The sequence below is a fragment of the Salvia hispanica genome, chromosome 5, assembly GCF_023119035.1.
Source record: "Salvia hispanica cultivar TCC Black 2014 chromosome 5, UniMelb_Shisp_WGS_1.0, whole genome shotgun sequence".
In the NCBI taxonomy this organism is placed as follows: Eukaryota; Viridiplantae; Streptophyta; class Magnoliopsida; order Lamiales; family Lamiaceae; genus Salvia; species Salvia hispanica.
Window position 1 is genome coordinate 15,654,030 of NC_062969.1, and position 18,860 is coordinate 15,672,889.

Sequence of the window (18,860 nt, forward strand, 5' to 3'; positions counted from 1 at the left end):
TGCTACAACTATGATTTTGTCATTATATCGTTTTATCAGTCAGAAGTATCATTTTATCATTTTATCTGCTGAAAGTATCATTTTATCAACTGCGAGTATCATTTTATAATTTTATAAGTCAGAAGTATCATTTTATCAGCTTATATATCATTTTGTGAGATTAAAACATCATTTTATCCGTTGATAGTATCATTTTATCAGCTTATATGTCATTTTTTCCAGCTTATACATCATTTTATAAGGTTATTGTCATTTTATTTGCTGCGAGTATCATTTTTTCAGGTTAAAGTATCATTTTATCAGTTTATAAACAAAAGAATGATGTTATCAGCCAAAGTATCATTTTATCAGTCAGAAGTATCATTTTATCATTTTATCTGCTGAAAGTATCATTTTATCAACTGCGAGTATCATTTTATAATTTTATAAGCCAAAAGTATCATTTTATCAGCTTATATATCATTTTTTATGTCATTTTTTCAGGTTAAAGTATCATTTTATCAGTTTATAAACAAAAGAATGATGTTATCAGCTAAAGTATCATTTTATCAGTCAGAAGTATCATTTTATCAACTGCGAGTATCATTTTATCAACTGCGAGTATCATTTTATCAGCTTATATATCATTTTTGATGTCATTTTTTCAGGTTAAAGTATCATTTTATCAGTTTATAAACAAAAGAATGAGTTTATCAGCCAAAATGTCATTTTATACACCTAAAATACCTAAACTATATCAAATGGCTTCAATCTGACTTCTCATTGACTCTACCACAATTTCTTGAATCATGACGACCCATCTCATGACATTTACCACACCGTCGTAGAGGCTTATTTGCTTTCCTTATTGCACTCTGCCTCTTTGCTACTTTGCCACTAGCTGATCCTTTAGTACTAACAACGTCTGGAGGATGTACATCAATTACATCAGGTACTGCCATTCCATAAAAATCCTCAACCATCTTCTTCTTTTCAATGACTGAAGGTGCTGCACAATTTCCAAACATATGCTGTTCCAAATCATCAAGACCAGCACTTAACAAAGACAAATGATCCATACTTCCTTCAGACTTTTGGACTAATCGATAAAAGTTGGAGAACAACTTTTTCTTAACTTCCTGCTTTTCATCCAAATCTGCAAGATAAAAGATAACATTATTACAATAAGTACTATCATTTCTCTGACTGAAAAATAGAATTTTTACAAATAAAGGTTAAAAATGGAACACACGTTCAAATGGTTGTTGTTCCTCAGATGGTAGACCATGTGCTGCCTTTAGTAAAGAGCTCTTCAACCACCTTCGACCAAAATATTTCTCAGGAATGAGATTAGCAGACTTATTCTTCAACAAACAAAATATATGACAACATAACAAACCAATTCTGGAAAACTTCTTGCAACTACAGTCGAATGTGTCTTGCTTACAATCATACATAACATCCAATGTTCTACCATATTGGTCCTTGACCTGATGCTTCTTGATGTTATCCTCAACAGTAGTTATAGAAACAATCTCACACACAATACTTATTTCCTGTTGTACATGTTTGAAAATAGAATCAGTGTAGATTGTAGATGCATGCTTCTCAATAGGCAATTGGGTTGACAAATCAGGAATAGTTGAGTAATCCAAGTAGTTCAATCGTGAATTGGCATTCCTTTGATCTCCCACAGCATAATTAAAGAAATTGATGAACTGTACAAGATTTGCACGTGGCTTTGTGTAGTTTTTAAAAAAGCTATTCTCCGATTCAGACATCGATGTAGTCCTAAGAAGCGACCCCATGGGAAAATCTCGAAAATAAGCAGGAACCCAGAATTCTCTATCTTCAAACATTGATCCAAACCAGTGCACGTCTTCTAATCCATACCGTTCCATTATATCATTCCATATTATATCAAACTCATCAGGCTCTAACAAATCAGACCAAACACATGCATTCAACTCTTTTTTGAAATCTTCATTACCAAGTAAAGATTTGGGCAACTTATCTGACACCTTAACCATGATATGCCACATACACCATCGGTGCCTTGTTTGTAAAAGTACTTGTTGAACAGCAAGTTTGATCCCCCAATCTTGATCAGTGATAATCAATTTGGGTGCTACCCCCATGCATCGAACAAAACAGCCAAACAACCAAGAATAGGATTCTCTACCTTCACTTGATAACAAGCCAGCTCCAAATGTAACTGGTCTAGAATGGTTATCTTTTCCAGTGAATGGAGCAAAAATCATGCAATACCTTCAGAATATAACATAAAAATGAATTATATTTATCAGCTATGAGTATCATTTTATCAGCTATGAGTATCATTTTATCAGCCAGAAGTATCATTTTATCAGCAATGAGTATCATTTTATCAGCCAAAAGTATCATTTTATCAGCAATGAGTATCATTTTATCAGCCAAAAGTATCATTTTATCAGCAATAGTATCATTTTATCAGCCAAAAGTATCATTTTATCAGTAATCAGAAGTATCATTTTATCAGCAATGAGTATCATTTTATCAGCCAAAAGTATCATTTTATCTGCAATGAGTATCATTTTATCAGCCAAAAGTATCATTTTATCAGCAATGAGTATCATTTTATCAGCTATTGACAGAAGGGATACTATTTTATGATGCAAAAGTATCATTTTATCATTTTATTATGCAAAAGCACAATTTCTATCATTTTATCATGCAAAAGTATCATTTTATTAGTAAGAACTATCATTTTATCTACTGCAAGTATCATTTTATCAGCAATGAGTATCATATTATCAGATATGAGTATCATTTTATCAGATATGAGTATCATTTTATCAGCAAAAAGTATCATTTTATGTCTATTAGCAACAAAAGTAATATACCTGTTAGTGTTGTATGTTGAATCAAATGAAATTACATCTCCAAACATATGATAATTTCGTCTTGAAATAGCATCAGCCCAAAAGAGTCTAGTTAACTTTCCATGAGATCCTATCTCAATTTCATAATAGAAGGCATCAGATGATTCCTTTTGAGAACGCATATAATCAAAAATCATTTGAGCATCTGAACCATCAATATTGGACATAATATCACGATAACCATTTCTAATATCAATAATATCACATCCAACATTTTCAGGTCCACCCATTATCTCCTTCAAAAGTTTGAATGTGAGAGTGGGACCAATATTACACCTGCCACAATCCTCCATAAACCTCCGATGAATAGGATCCAGATTGCGATTGGCCATCATAAAATGCCTATGCTCATCCGCAACCATTAAGTGATTATGATACTCAACAAACTGATAAACCTCATATCCTCTGCTCTTGCCATCTGAATAATATCTCAAATTGAGCTTAGCAAGACATTCACACCTAAATGACCGACACCTACGCTTCTTAAAAGACACTTCAGTTGATTGGGATGCATGACCAGGTATAAAATTCTTAGAGCCTTGTCTGTTGCAAGCCAAATACTGCCACTTAGTAATACCTTGAACTGATTTGTTACCCATTTTACGAATGCCAAAACCAACTGAACGAGCATAATGTTCATAGAAACCAACTGCTTCTACTAATGTATTGAATTTCATACCAATCATTGGCTTCAAAGCATCATCACAAACAGGAATGTACATACCTACAAATCAGTAAAAGTGTCATTTTATCATAGTATCATTTTATCATAATATCATTTTATGCACTAAAAGTATCATTTTATGCAGTAAAAATATCATGTTATGCAATAAACCTATCATCACAAACAGGAATGTAAATACCTACAAATCAGTAATAGAATCATTTTATCATAGTATCATTTTATCATAGTATCATTTTATCCGACAAAACTATCATGTTATGCAGTAAACCTATCATCACAAACAGGAATGTACATACCTACAAATCAGTAATAGTATCATTTTATCATAGTATCATTTTATCATAATATCATTTTATCCGACAAAACTATCATGTTATGCAGTAAACCTAACATTTATAAGCCAAAAGTATCATTTTAACACATAATCGACAATACATAATATAATCAAATAAGAATTTCAGTACATCAGAAACATAAACCAATCAACAACTAATATTAATCTAAAATCAAATTCAATACATGAATATGAACACAATCAATAAGCTAAATAATAGATAATGATTGTTACCTTCGTTATTTGCTACAGATTCCATCGAAGCAAATTTTCACAGCAATTGAAGAGGTAATCAATGAAAATAAGAACGCAAAATTGAAAACATCTTCCCGATCACAATTATGGAAACAAAATCTGAAGACTATGGAAAATGAATCAAATCTGGAGCCTATGGAAACAAAATAAGCGAGAAGTATGGAAACAAAATCGCAGAGAAGAGGAGAGAATCAAATTGAGTGATCTGGATCAAAATGGAAACAAAATCACAGAGAAGATGAGAGAATCGAAAATCGCTGAGAAGAAACCGATGAGAAGAGCGTGAAATCTGGAGTGAATCTGGAGCGAAATTCAAAAATTAAATTAGCGAAATGACATATTTACCCTCTGCGCCTATTTTTATTAAGTAAATCTAAGTTTGAATCTCAACCACAAGATTATAAAATATGTGTGGTCCAGATTTAGTTATAGAGTTATCATGTGATTTGAGAGTTATGATATGATCGCATCTCTATATATATATATATATATATTTTAACCTTGAGCAATTTTTATGATTGCCACATGGCAGCTTATTATTCGTCCACATGTACAAATGATTGGCTAGGAATGGTGGTATGGTGTTACTTTAAGAGGTATTGTCATTTTAACACAATCCTCTATATATATATATATATATATATATATTTAAAACTCAAATATCCCATTTTAAAAATAAAAAAAAAAGCAATTTTCTCTTACTCTGATTTAGGAAATGCCGAATAGTTCTACTGTTCTAGGAATTGAAATTGTGGAAATGCCTTGATTTGATTCTATTGTATAAACAATAATTTTTGGAAGCAATATACAAAAGTGTATTGGAGAAAGATAGAGAAAGAATTGCGGCGGGTGACATCTGGAGATGAGAAGAGTCCATTTAACTCATATAGGCTAACCATAATACTTATAATATTAAAAAATATTTAATTTAATTTTAATGTGAAATTAGTAACCCTGATTTTTTTCTAAATGTTGGGGGTTCCATGACCCTCGTGCCCCTTCTTAGAGCATCTCCAATGCCGGCTAGCCGATTCGCGTCGCTAGCCGGTCGGCTAGCCGAACCATTGCAGCAGGCCAGTCCGAAATCGGCGAAAAAAGTGGCGTGGGCTAACCGATCGCGTGGCGCTGGCCGCCATTGTGGCGTGCCGATCGGCCAGCGCTATTTTTTATTTTATTTTTTATTTTATTTTTATTTTTTTTTTATTTTTTTTTATTTTCTCTATCTCTAAATTTCTATACAAGAGCAACATCTAGCGATGGACAACAACAACTAGCCCAATACAAAATTAAGACCTAACTATAACGGATTCAAGACATACTAACATTTTTTAATGTATTTTTTTAATAAATTAGTGAGGAGTAGAGTGGGGCGGTGGCTCGTGTGTGGAAGCCCGGATTTTTTTTTTATTATGTAATTTTTTTGATTTTTAGTTAATGTACTTTTTTTGATTTAAATAAAATTAACGAATTTTCTCGTATATGTCTCGTAAATTTAATTCCGTAATTTAATCGTAATTTTAATTCCGTAAATGTAGTATTTTTTGAATTATTTTTATTGCGGCTGGCCTATGGCTGGCCTAAATCTGATGTGGTCGGTGGATTTTTAGTGCTGCTAACGTGGCAGGAGAGAGAGTGGTTGGCCTATTTGCATTGGAGATGCTCTTATATTCGCCTTTGCACGTGACCGAGGGGAAAACAACTTATCGCGCCCACACTTTACATGACCTCCTAAAATGCTACAAACACCCACGAACTGCTTCCTACACACACATCACACGCAAACACCGACGGCAACTTGCGACCCCTTAAATCAAACGCTTACAACTGACATAGAAGGAAATACTACGTACTGCGGTCATCAAACAACATAACATACATACATACGATCTTCAGGAACTGATTTTGACAACGAAATAGAGTTTCTGCTGAAAAAACAACATATTTTCAACTTTGATATCGTTTGCTTTCACAAATTCATGCCAACCACCCGCGACCCGCTTCCTCCCAACATTCCAAACATCGCCTCTGAGCTCGAACTTGAACGTACACACTTCGGCTTATTGATCTTCACATATTTGTCACTTAGGAATGCTCTACACAATCCATACACAAGCATTACCATATAGAAGGTGACAACAAAGGACAATCCTCCATGATAAAAAAAAAAACGGGACATATGCAACCCTTTACCCTAGTGTGCGTGATGTTTGTGGCTATCATCTTATTCGAGAAGCTCGGGCCGATTACCTTCGACGTGGCAGATATGGTAGAGCGGGCTACGCTCAGTTTTGAGCTCGAGATCTGGAGCGTGGCCGGTGCTATCAGAAGGCTTGTTGTCTCTGTGCAACAGCCATCGATGGCAAGTGGGAGTCGACGACATCCTCTCTGTCGACATCAGGAACGCCTTCAGTGGGCAAGCTGACATTCATATCGTCAACATTTTCCCACGGCCCGAGGCCCCAATCATAATCAGCTAGGTCTCCATGCACACCCCCGACAGGCGGGAGTGGCAGATCAAAAGCTAAAGAAAAATATGATTAGGTTTTCTAGGTTTTGTGTTCCATTTGGTAATAACAAAAAATAATTTTCGTTTTTGAGAACGGGAAGACCTGTGAGTAGTTGAATCTGCGGACCATGAATACGTCGTCCCCGTCGTATGTAAATCTCAATAGGTCCCCTTCTTAGAAACATGAATAATGGGCAAACAAAGGCCAACCACGACTTAGGTAAGCATACCATTGGGCGTGATCGGGGAGGCCGATGTGGCAAAACACCGGCAACGCTGTGTTAGGGAGATTCAATATATAGAATACAAAAACGGATATCTGAAAGTCGTGATAATCACTTTCAGATCAAATCAATTTCGGTGGTTCTACCAAAGTTAATTGATCGGATAAAATTCAGAGAATGCAGAAAATGCATGTGTGTATATTCGAGATTAATCCGAACCAAAGAACTGATAAGTTCTTAATGAAGACGAAGAGTTGCAGCTGTTAATTTCGAAAAGTTGCATCTGTTAAATTCTTAATCGAATTTAACTGATTTCAATGTTTTCGAAAATTGCAAATTGGTCCTTTGATTTTAAGAAATTACATTTTCGGATGATTTTAAGAAATTGCAAATCGACCCCAGCCAGGGGCTCTGCCCCTTGGACCCCGCTACCCGGGGCCGCTGCCCCAGGACCCACGTTCATCTGTTTAGGGGCTTCGCACCTAACATCATAATGAATTCAAATAAGCGTGCACTCCGCACCTCCATACTTAAATGATGTATCATTATAACAAATACTGATCAATCAAGTTAATCCAATTACACTAAAATATCCAACACGCTGCAGCGTAGGTATCCACGGGAAACGGCTGAGAAGTGAACGAATGACATGGTCAATATTTTATAGATAGAAAAACGGGACATAAAAGTTTAACATTTCGGGCAAGACTTTACCACGTAGTCGTGGTGATCGATCGTGAACTCGAACGGTGGGACACCACACCATAGTTCGCTTGCGGCCTGGTTTACAGAAATGTAGCGGAAACAAACAGTCAACATACATCAGAGACGATCAAACCCATTAATGGTGCACTTAACATACAAAACAGCGGTAGTTGTGCAGTGAAGAATGAGGAGTTAAATACCCTTTTACCACCATAATATTGAGCGATTTGGGGATGAGGAACGGCTTATAGATTAGAAGCCGAAGAAGGGTAGTTTAGTTTTGATCAAATTGTTTTCAGCCATAACCAAACTCACAAAAATTGGGCTGTAGTAGTTTGTTGGGCTGAACCAAACAACCCACAACTCTATCCACCAACTCAAGAAAAGCCCCTTTCCCTGATAATTGTTGCATTTTGAACTCAGAGTTTGGATATGCTAGTTTTTGTACTACTTTATTAACTATTTCTAGAATGTGTTACTTAAATTTTGGTAGTGGATTGGGAACGGATCGATGGATAGTTGTAGGAAATTTTAATGTGAACTTTGTTTGTACTCAAACTAGTTGATGCATATTCGGGGCTTCAAATAAGAATAACTCCCATACATGATTAACTTTTCAGAATTTGGGTCTAAGTATTAAGTTTAATTAGGTATTCTCCTTGTTTAATCTTGGATTTTGTAATTTTATTGAAACCAAAGCTTCAAATTAAAAAAACTAAAATTCGAGAAATATTAAGTCGAAATATTGCTTAAAATTGGCATTATTTGCTGCAGGAAAATAACATGGCCAAGAATCAAGGAATATAATTACTTGTACAAATCTATCTCGGAAGACAAAGATACGGTCATATACTTTGAGAAATAAGTCAAGTAATTAGTTCACCTAGTAATTATTTGCAGCCTAAGGCCGAAATTTTGTTATATGACGTTCAAATTGAAAGTTCGAATTCAAAATTTTTTATTAGAAAGAAGTTTATATGATAAATCTAGATTGGCTAACACACATGTTGATAATGTAAAAATAAATGGTAACGGTATAGCAACAATTAAATAAATAAATCACAACGCTCAAGATTGACTAATCATAATCCATAGCATAGGGTAATTAGGTTTAGAAATGACAAGGTAATATAATGTCACATGATGAGAATGCTACACACGGATGAATTGATTTAAGTAGATAAACATAGGAAAATAGGAGTATTAAATTAATACAATGCATCTAGCCAATGGGTTGAAAATTCTCAATGTCACACCCCATTTGTGAAAATGATGTTTACTTTTGGAATACTTTTTTGGCCCCTGGTTGAACAGACACAAACAAGTATATAATTCCCAATTTTCCTCTACTTTTGATTCCTCATTATACAAGCAAGGAGTCAAACAAAAAACTCCTTAAATTCAGTAGCAGAACACAGCACAATCACAGCACACTTTGCTAAAAAACTCCACTAATTCTCATGTTGTGAGGAAAAAGCACTTATTTTCTGCCACTCCCAACATTATTTAAATTAAAAAAAAAAAGAAAAAAATGGAATTAAAAAATGATGCCTCAAACTCACCTTGCCTCTATATGACTGCTCCAAGTAGCCCAAATGGCCAGAGCATGGAGTTCTACTACAGCGCCCCGGCCAGCCCGCGACGGGCCATGTTCAAAGCCGGTGGCGACGACAATCTGAGCTCGAGAGTTGATGAGTTCGAGTTTGGAACCAGCAAGAGGTTCAGCGGTGAGAGGGAGTCGCCGGTGAGTGGTGATCGTGGCCACGAACGTGGGGATTCGCTCCCTGCCATGGCGTTTGCTGATGAGCTCTTCCTCAACGGCCTAGTCATGCCCCTCGAGCTGCCCCTCAATGGCGTAGTCATGCCCCTCAAGCCCCCTCCGAGGCTGCACAAGTCTGCTCTATCATCACCTAGGTCTCCAGCAACCGTGTGCAGGATCCCGTTTGCACGGAAGAGTTCACGGAACGATGATTTTGATCCTTTCATGGCGGCGCTAGAGAAGGTGCGGGAGGAAAAGAGAGGCCGGAACAGCCACCACAGGCGCTCACGATCATACTCACCGTTCAGGGCTTTGTCCAGAAGCTCAACCACTGTCACTCATGATAATGATGCTCAGAGTCACAGTCCAGATCTTTTGTGCAGAAACAGCCTCGTGGAGCCAATGCCAGCGCCCGCACTTGCATCGAGCTTCAGCGGACCACTGGACTTCAAGGGCTCAGCATATGCAAGATGGGTCCGAGACCAGACCAGGCATGGGCTCAGCCCGAAGAGCCCAAGCAGGTTACTCTTCAGACAACGAGTTAGACCTCTGAGTGGGTCGGATAAGCCTCCTTCACCTGCAGCAAATCACGTGGGAAAGAGACGTGGAAACGTAGAGGCAAGTAAAGTCCAGAAACTAAAAGGGTTGCTAGTGAAGTATGCATCATTTGGGAGAGGAAACAGTGGAGCCAAGCAGACAAAGACGAGCACAGAAGCGCGCAACTTCAGTTATTTTGGCAGATTGAGCTTCAGATTTAAAGGAAATGGCCATAGTAATACCAAGAAGACGATACCTGCTAACACAAAGATGGCTGTTGTACCATACAAGCCCTCCGCCACGTTTTGCTTAGCTTAAGAAGCCCATCATCAGGCTTTCTCCTTCACTATACCAGATGATCAATCAATTTTAGACATTACATGAAGAAAGTTATGATTTCCTGAGAATCTGAGATTTCCCTTGTAAAAAAACTAGCATCTCTAATATATAAATGACAATGGAATAATATACACCATTCAAATTACATTTGCCAATGCTACAGTGTTTATGATCTTGATGCACATTTGAGTCCCTAATGAAATAAAGGCTTCCTACAAGGAGCCTAAACAAGCTTAGCGTCGTGGCCTTTTATCAGACATTTATCTGTAATCAAATGGAGGTGATATGCACAGTTGCGATCAAACTATTTCCTTTGAAATAGAAGGGGGGAAAAATTGGTCCAGTTTTGGACCGTGCTACTTAGCAAAAAACCACATCCGAGTGCTGAAAATCAGGTCTCCTATTCCAATACTTCAGTAGGCCAAATCCTCTTCCACGTCGATATCTCTTCATTGCTGCAGAGTTTCCGGATCCCACCATAAAATCCATCGGCCTCATTCCCCTCTTCCCTATGGTTTTTCCTATCTACGTTTGTTATTCTCCAACGTGAACCACGATTGTACTGGTTGAACTCCAACACCACAGTGTCTGCAGCACAAGTCATTATTAAAAAAAAAATTAAGTCAAAACGAGCGGGATGAAATCACTACCACGGATATAAGACAACAGGAACCATATATAAAGAAGATTTTTTTTGGAGAGCCTTGTGTGCTCCCTACTTCCCCAGAAAAGCCAGAAAATATAGTCAAGCTCTCATTGCTAAATGTCATCACCCACCACTAAGGCATTCATTCATGCACTTCCTACCACTATCACAAATGGACACAATTGTAGTACCATTAAAAATATTAAAAATGAAGAGTGCAGCATATATATATCTGAGGCTACTTTTACTTGTAAAGCTTCAAGACTTTTCATACTACAATATAGATCACTAAGGGTTTCAAGCGCTATATATTAAGAAGAAATCAAGCAATTAAAAGAAGCAAACACATGCAGATATAGATAACCTGGAATGTACCAGTGGTAATAGAGTTTTATACATATCTTGGAAGGCTGCCCCCGAGTTAAAGTAAAAGGGCCACTTAAGAAGGCAGCACTTATGGACTTGTTGGATGAGACTACGACAAACTATATGCAGATCTTTTGGATGGACTAATAGGTAGACCCACATGTCGAAAAAATGGGAGTCAAGATAGGGCCTACTTACAGTGGATAATATATTATCATGATAAAGGTATGACCACATTCCTAAATTCAACAAAACACTTCATTCCAAAGTGGTTAAGGTCAGCAAAACTGACGATAACCAGCCACCGCCCCCTCAAGTTTGTCTAATTTTGATTGGATCCTCAATTGCTATCATGATGTAAGGCATCACATAAAATGACAACTTCATCATGGAATACATAGAAGCAACTCACCATTTTTATGACAGTGGCAGTAATTGGGGTTCCCATCACATGTTTCCAAGTGGCCTACAACACCATACCACCAACCTGTATATAGTTAAGACATCAGTAACAGTAGATTTAAGTACACAATGGATCTGGTCATATATTAAGAAGAGATCCAATCCAATGGAACTTCTCTGAAAACTAAAGGATAAGCCTGCCAACGTTTACAAAATTTTCTATTGAACAAGATCCAATTACCTTCTATTTTTAAAAAATGGTATAGTGGCTACACGAATCGCAATCTCGAAGTCTTAATAAAAGTGTTTAAAATTTGAAGGGTTGACAAAAGAAGTTTAGATGCCAAGATCGTTAGGAACAAGTCAATTACAACCCATTTAAGGAATAAATCTTTTATAGAAGAAAAATGCACTTGCTTTTTAAGATCTTGATCTTGTGAACATGTCAGTCTTTCTTTTATGAAGTTTGCTTGAAAGATATTGACCATTCCATATCAATCAAATGCCCCGCTTATTTCCTCACTCTAAGAAAATGGAGAAGGCCGTTAATAGCAAGCAAGAAGAAAGGGAAAAAAGTTGGATTTATCTTTCTACAGGCAAACACATAGCTCATTGATGTACATAAATGGAGTGGATGTGTGATACAACTAAAATCAAATTAAAGAACAATATTATTGAGGTATAGTATGAAAAATACCATATGGAAATTCTTTGTTTCTTCTCCATTGAATTTCAACATGATTCCCAGGCTTTAACTCATGTAAACAATCAGATTCATGAAGATCATGTGGAGAAGTGTCGACAGGGGGAGCTCTAAGCCTATCCCATGTTATACCGCTTTCTGTTGGACTTGCTCTCCTTCCATGTGGCGGATATCTGCTCATCAACAACTAGACACACTTTAACAATATAAAGAAAAAAAATCCCAAGAAGCTAATATCGACAATTTCAAACAAATGAAATCGTTGTCTTCCCCATGAATGTTTCAGACATGAACAAAAATTACACTCTCATAAACAGAGAGATCAAAGTAACTTGCTCAGATTCTATATAAGATTAACAACAGAATCCCTAAGTCAGATAAATGCCAAAAGCTAATTAAAGATGTGAAATTTGTGCTTAGTTTGCAAACATATCTATGGTTACCTGGCCTGGAACGTGTTGGTTTTCTGATCATAGGAAAGCTCAGCATCATAGCATGATAGCATAAATCCAACATGGCCATTCTGCAAATCATCCCAAACATACACTTCATTACTGGCAATCCTCATCATCTCTCCACCAAAGGCGTAAACAAGAAATCGACTAACATCCATACCTCGCGGTTGTAGACTTGCGCAGGGAACCAAAACTTGCCAGACTCGAGCGCGGTATACCAAGACATGAGGGAATCAACTGGAGGGAAGTTCATCTTCTTGGTACCACTGCTAAAACTGGACCGGATCAACACGATTGGCCATAGATGAGTTAGATAGCCAGCAAGGCTATTCTGTTTGCCTTGGTTCGAACAGGCCAGACCTTGTCCCGTAGCAATATACCATTGCCACTCCCTATACGCAGAAGGGCCAACAATTTTAGACCATTTGTTTTTCATGTGCTTCTCCCACAAGTGATCACTTATGCACCTCTCTCTCAAAGAAACACACACAGTTGCCATCCTGCAAAGCCCCTCCGGTGGGAGCTTCTCAAGAATGGTCTCTAACACAAGGTCAGGCAAGTCCAAGACAGACAACTCCCATGCCACCTCAACGGTCTCCACCTTGGAACTAGAGTTCTTCTTCCTAGGTGACACTCTTGAAGCTAAAAGTGAGGAAATCACACCAAAAATGGTGCTCTTAATCGACTTGATCAACCACAAAAATGAAAAATCTTTCCAAAAACAGAGAGACAGCTGCGGCATCCCATGAGCCCATGGTGGGAGTGGCTTGATGGCAAGTGACTTATAGAAGAAGATGAAAGAGAAGCAGCAGGTGAACAGGAAGAACAACATGGCAAAGAGGATCTAGAATCCAATCACACACAGATATATAAATATGGATAATATTTAAAGGGGAGGTGGTCAAGCAAACTTAGACCACCAATACGGGAAAGCAAATGAGCCTAGTAAAGAAAATGTATATATATATATATATATATAATTATAATATAAACCTCTTCTTCACCCACTCCTTGTTAAAAAAGGAGGAAAAGGGATCTCCGAATCTACATCAAGAATGAGTTCATACTGTCTCAGACGAAGCCCACCAAAACTCAATTGTGGGCCTCGTCCAATTTCTTTTGAAGATGGGTATATGTCACTGTATCAAGAATTCGATTTCAAGACACCACTAAAAATCAAATCTTGGCAGTAATAATCTTTGGGAAACAGGAGAATACGAAAAAGGTTAAAACTAACTAGGTTGTTGTGACAATTGTAAAGTGTAAAAAGCAAATAGGATCTATCGTTATCAGGTTAGCAGATCTATCACAAGCTTCAGATATGAAACTTAAAAAAGAAGAATGCTGAGAAACCAGAATCCAAGGATCACAAATTCCAGCAATAAATAAATAAAGATGGCTGTGAATTTGCAAAGAAAAGAAAAAACGGATTAAGTATAACCGAAATGGATTCAGCAATTGCACAGAAATTATGAAGAAAAGAGAGATCAGAGAGGCTTTCTGGGTATTTGAAAGAAGAAAGAGGAGCTTTTGATTCTCAGGCTTCCTCTCCCACCCACAGAAACCCCTCTTTCTCTCTCTTTTCTATCTCTTTCTCTCTCTCTCTCTCTGTGTGTTGAAGCTGTGAATGCAGAAAACGGAGAGGTGCAAATTGCAGAATGGAAACAGAAAAGGAGAAACTGAAATAAAAAAAAGTAATCTTTATAGTTTTAGCGGTTAAAATGGGAATCTGATCTTGACGTAAGGCTTGGAGCAAATTTTCGGGCCTGTTGCGTAATGTTGAGTAAACTTCGGGCCGCCGTTGCTTAATTAAGGAGAAGAGAAACTAGAGATAATAATAAGACTTCATGCGAAATTCTTGGATGAGTTGATTAATGGTCTCATCAAATTAATTTTGTTTGGGTAGGAAAATGAATTAGTTGTAATATTCACAAGCATAGGTGATTGTGTGGCTCTCATTCATGTCCACGTAATTAAATACAAATACGATCAAGATCTTTTTTAAACATTGACACAAAATTGCTCATTGAATTATTGTGATAATAGACTATCTAAGTTGTCTAATAACAATTCATGAGTTTTTATTTTCTTTGGATCATGTTGAATGAAAAATTGCATTATCATTTTAATTTTTAAATGAGACGTAAGAAGTTACACACTCACTCTCTGTTGGTACCTGATATAGTATCAATTTTTGAAAAATGTATAGAAACATGTAGTTTAACATTGACACATCTAATTTGACAATGAAATTGCATAATATAACTTAACATGATACGTGTGATGTTTCGCATATTGATTTTAATGAAGTTTAATAGTAATTCATTATGGGATCCAGTATAGGATGTCATCATCCTATGTGGAGTAAGCTACCTATTTTCACAATTTTTGGCTTTCCATAAAGGGGGGCTATTATTGGGTTCCTAATTATTAATAATAATTAGTTGCACGAAAGAAATGTTGCAAAGTGAAGATGAAAGATGGATAACATTTGGATTCACTTTAATGTGCACAAAACTATAAAAAGTAACAAATAATTGGTGGGCTAAGGCTTGAAACGTGGCAAAAGAAGGGTGACATATTGAATTGCCCCCACTGCATTAAAATCTGAACTTAGACAAATAATGTGAAATCTCGCGGAATTAAACATTTGTAAGATTATAATATACACACATCTTTGTTTTTTTTCCTCTAATTTGGCTGCCTACAATGTTGTAGTATGATTGTGTTGTACGTGTGGTGGGTGTCATGAATCATGATCATAATTCAAAACTACTTTATGATTTTTGTAGGCTTTTAGAGCATTTGTGGGAGTGGTTAAAAATCCATGATTGCTATTGCAGCCGCCGTTAGGATTAAAATGTTTATGCCATCAGCAATAGGCCTGGGCCCGAGTACGTGGGCCGGTCCAGCCCAGGCCGCAACACAATTGTAGTAGTATTACTTTTTCTTATTTGGAAATCTAATGGGCAAATTTCCAACATAAATCATAAATTTCTACGTCATCAAGCCTATGCGACTTATTAAATGATAAATTATACAGAAAAAAGAGTGAAAACGCATTAAATATTTTTTTCAAAATGAAGCGGAAGAATCCATAATCCAAATGAATGAATTCAAACTTAAATGTTTGATTCTTGAAGAATGAGGGCAAGTGATATTTATCTTTTGTTCACACTTCTTATGTACTCAAACCAAGTGCATATTAAATCACCACAATCGTATTATCATATCCATCACCTAAATTCTCTAAACGCATGAAATGAGGAGTTTATAGTTATTTAATTACTGTGGTAGTACAAGTTAAACACATGAAATTACTCTCACGCCAAAACAAAACAAGTACTCCCTCCGTATAGTAATAAAGTCATTTTGCCATTTTGGTATGTTCCATAGTAGTAGAGTCATTTCCTTTTTTGGTAAAAGTCAACACATTTCTTCTCACCTACTTTACTCTCTCTTACTTTATTCTCTCTATATCTCTCTACCTTTTTCATTTCCTACTTTATTCTTTATTTACTTAACTCACCTAACACAACTTTTCTTAATCTCCGTGCCGAAAAGAAATGTCTCCACTGCTATGAAACGGAGGGAGTAATTCATTGTCCCAACTAAGTTTGAGATGTATTCTTTTTTTTTTTTTATGTTCAAATTAAGTTGAGTCATTTAAAAAAAAAACATCCAATATATGAATGTCAATGCAGCTCGCAACCTGTGGACTGACCCAAATAGCCCGTCATATTTATAGGGTTATGGTTGAAAATTTCCAGCCCCGATAAAACCAATTAGACCGCACCCGATTAACCCGTAACCCGTTAGGGTCAGACCCGAAAACCTGATGGGCTGATCCGAAAATCCGATAAAATTTCTATTATTCTTTTCATTTGACTCATAATTTGATACTTCACCGATTATTTTTATAATATAAATAACCAAAAAAATACTTTCAATTTCATATAAAATATACAAATTACTCTCTCCGTCCCCGATTAAGAGTCACATTTTTCCATTTCGGTCTGTTCTCAGTTAAGAGTCACACTTCATTTTTACCATAATAGTAAGTAGGCATCACATTCCACTAACTCAATTCACTCACATTTTATTATAAAACCAATATAAAAAAATGGGTCTCACATTCCACTAATTTTTTCAATCAACTTTTTTTTACATTTCTTAAAACCCGTACCCGGTTAAAGTGTGACTCCTAATGAGGTACGGAGGGAGTATATATTAATATAATAATAGATAAATAAATTAGAAACTTCAAATTCACTAAATAAAATTTAAATTTCTAAAACAACTTTAAAATTTCTCAAAATATGTTTATATTTTATTTTACACTAATTCAAATATTAGTTGGAACAGAGGAAGTACTAAATTGAAATTAGTCTTGCAACGAACAGTTTCATTAATGGCTACTGCTCATTATTTCCAAAACAATTACTAATATAATTACAAGGCACAAAGAGAAACATGAAATTAAAACTTAAAATCAATCCTCTATCTATATTTGGAGATATTTTCATCCTCCATTTTAAAAATTACAATCCTAATAAAATAGAATAATTAGATATAAATCAGTACTATATATTAAAATTAACAGTATGCTTGACTACTTGCTAGTCCTGAGTCTGCTGAGGAGCTGGTGGTTGAGTCTGCACGAAAAAGAGAGCACGTGCAGCAGTGACGAGATAAATGAGCAGCCCCGAGCCCACAAATATGAGGAGCAGCACCACCGCCTGCACCGGCCTTCCGCCGCACGACAGCGACCCCAGCTTCACCCTTATGAAATCCACGATGGACAGCGTCAGGAACGTGCACCCGAGCACCGATCCCACTGCGGACGCCGAGAGGCAGTACTTGAGGTGGTCCACGTTGATTTCGGCCCTGTGCGGATCGGTGGGGTCCATGCTGTTCCGCAGGTTGATCTGCAGCTTCAGGCTCTGCGCCACGAGCGACGAGAACAGGAAGAAGCTGAACGACGCCACTTCGAACACGATCAGCCTCCTCACCGTCTCCCCGCTCGTGATGCACGACGCGCTGCCCACCGTCGTCGCGTTCTCCGGCACCGTCATGGAGAACCCGATGAACAGCGCCATCGTGAAGAGCGAGTTCACGCTCACGATCCCGTCCAGGGCCGTCACGTGGATGCTCGTGTTCTTCCCTCCTGTTGTTGTTGTTGCTGCTGTCGTCGTCGTCGCTCCTATTTTGTTATCTTGCATTTCAAATCTGAATGTACCATAATAATTATTTTTAGTATGCAACTTATTTTACTAAATTAGAAATACTAGCAGAGACGCCATCAAAATTTCTAAAAATGAGTGAGGAAAGGAATATTATTATTACCCTGGAGAAGAGAGAGGGGCGATGTTAGAAGGTCGCCTGTTGTTCATCATTTTGTTTTACTATAATTTGATGGAATATGCTATGCTCTAACTATGGTGTGACTATATATAAAGAGGTTTCCTCATTTCAATTATGATACTATTTCTCGTGGAATAATTCATGTAGGACTGACTCGGTCAATATTTGGACATTTTAACCACAGCATTCAATTCTCTCAATTATTTTATAGGCACTAGTTCAATAAAATAAAATGTAAAATGAAGGCATTTGTCTAACTACATTTTCAACTTCTACATTTATACCCACAAAATTATGGTCCCCTCATGGGATTAATGCGCTATCGGACTTGTTGCTATTGAGCAAACGATTAGATGGACCAAATCGTACGTAATGCATGCATAGTTGGGTATCAAATCTAAACTAAAAGATCAAGAAATGGAAAGATGAGATTGAATGAATCATAAAAGCACAAAGATCATTTCAAGCGCGTTTTGGTTATTTTCAAAACATATATGTCATTTAACGCTCGTTTTAATTAAATTGTAAGTGTGTATAAACTAAAAACGGTCTATAAGTTACCTCCATGTTATCTAAGATTGATCTTCATGTTTTAAAATAAAAAACTTTCTTAAATTTATGAAACGCCTTTCAAAATGACTTCTGTTTTTCGAAATTCAAAAATTTTAAAACTCAATCTC

The 18,860-nt window shown here is 36.7% G+C and overlaps 3 protein-coding genes across 3 annotated transcripts; all 3 read right to left on the reverse strand.

Annotated features, from left to right (window-relative positions):
* Window positions 1–621: 621 nt before the first annotated feature.
* Window positions 622–4,281, reverse strand: LOC125186922 (protein FAR1-RELATED SEQUENCE 5-like). The gene is made up of 4 exons (XM_048083410.1): window positions 4,154–4,281; window positions 2,862–3,624; window positions 1,232–2,247; window positions 622–1,135 (listed from the first exon to the last, which is right to left on the reverse strand). The coding sequence occupies exons 1-4, from the start codon at window positions 4,176–4,178 to the stop codon at window positions 747–749; spliced, it is 2,193 nt and encodes a 730-aa protein (XP_047939367.1). The 5' UTR covers window positions 4,179–4,281; the 3' UTR covers window positions 622–746.
* A 6,082-nt stretch (window positions 4,282–10,363) lies between these two features.
* On the reverse strand, window positions 10,364–14,565 carry LOC125188370 (F-box protein At2g32560-like). Its single transcript, XM_048085168.1, has 5 exons — window positions 12,977–14,565; window positions 12,805–12,884; window positions 12,356–12,534; window positions 11,669–11,743; window positions 10,364–10,832 (listed from the first exon to the last, which is right to left on the reverse strand). The coding sequence occupies exons 1-5, from the start codon at window positions 13,646–13,648 to the stop codon at window positions 10,645–10,647; spliced, it is 1,194 nt and encodes a 397-aa protein (XP_047941125.1). The 5' UTR covers window positions 13,649–14,565; the 3' UTR covers window positions 10,364–10,644.
* Window positions 14,566–17,206: 2,641 nt separating this feature from the next.
* Window positions 17,207–18,270, reverse strand: LOC125190560. Its single transcript, XM_048087887.1, has 2 exons — window positions 18,163–18,270; window positions 17,207–18,045 (listed from the first exon to the last, which is right to left on the reverse strand). Exons 1-2 carry the CDS (start codon window positions 18,210–18,212, stop codon window positions 17,436–17,438), a joined length of 660 nt encoding a protein of 219 aa, XP_047943844.1. The 5' UTR covers window positions 18,213–18,270; the 3' UTR covers window positions 17,207–17,435.
* Between the last annotated feature and the right edge of the window lie 590 nt (window positions 18,271–18,860).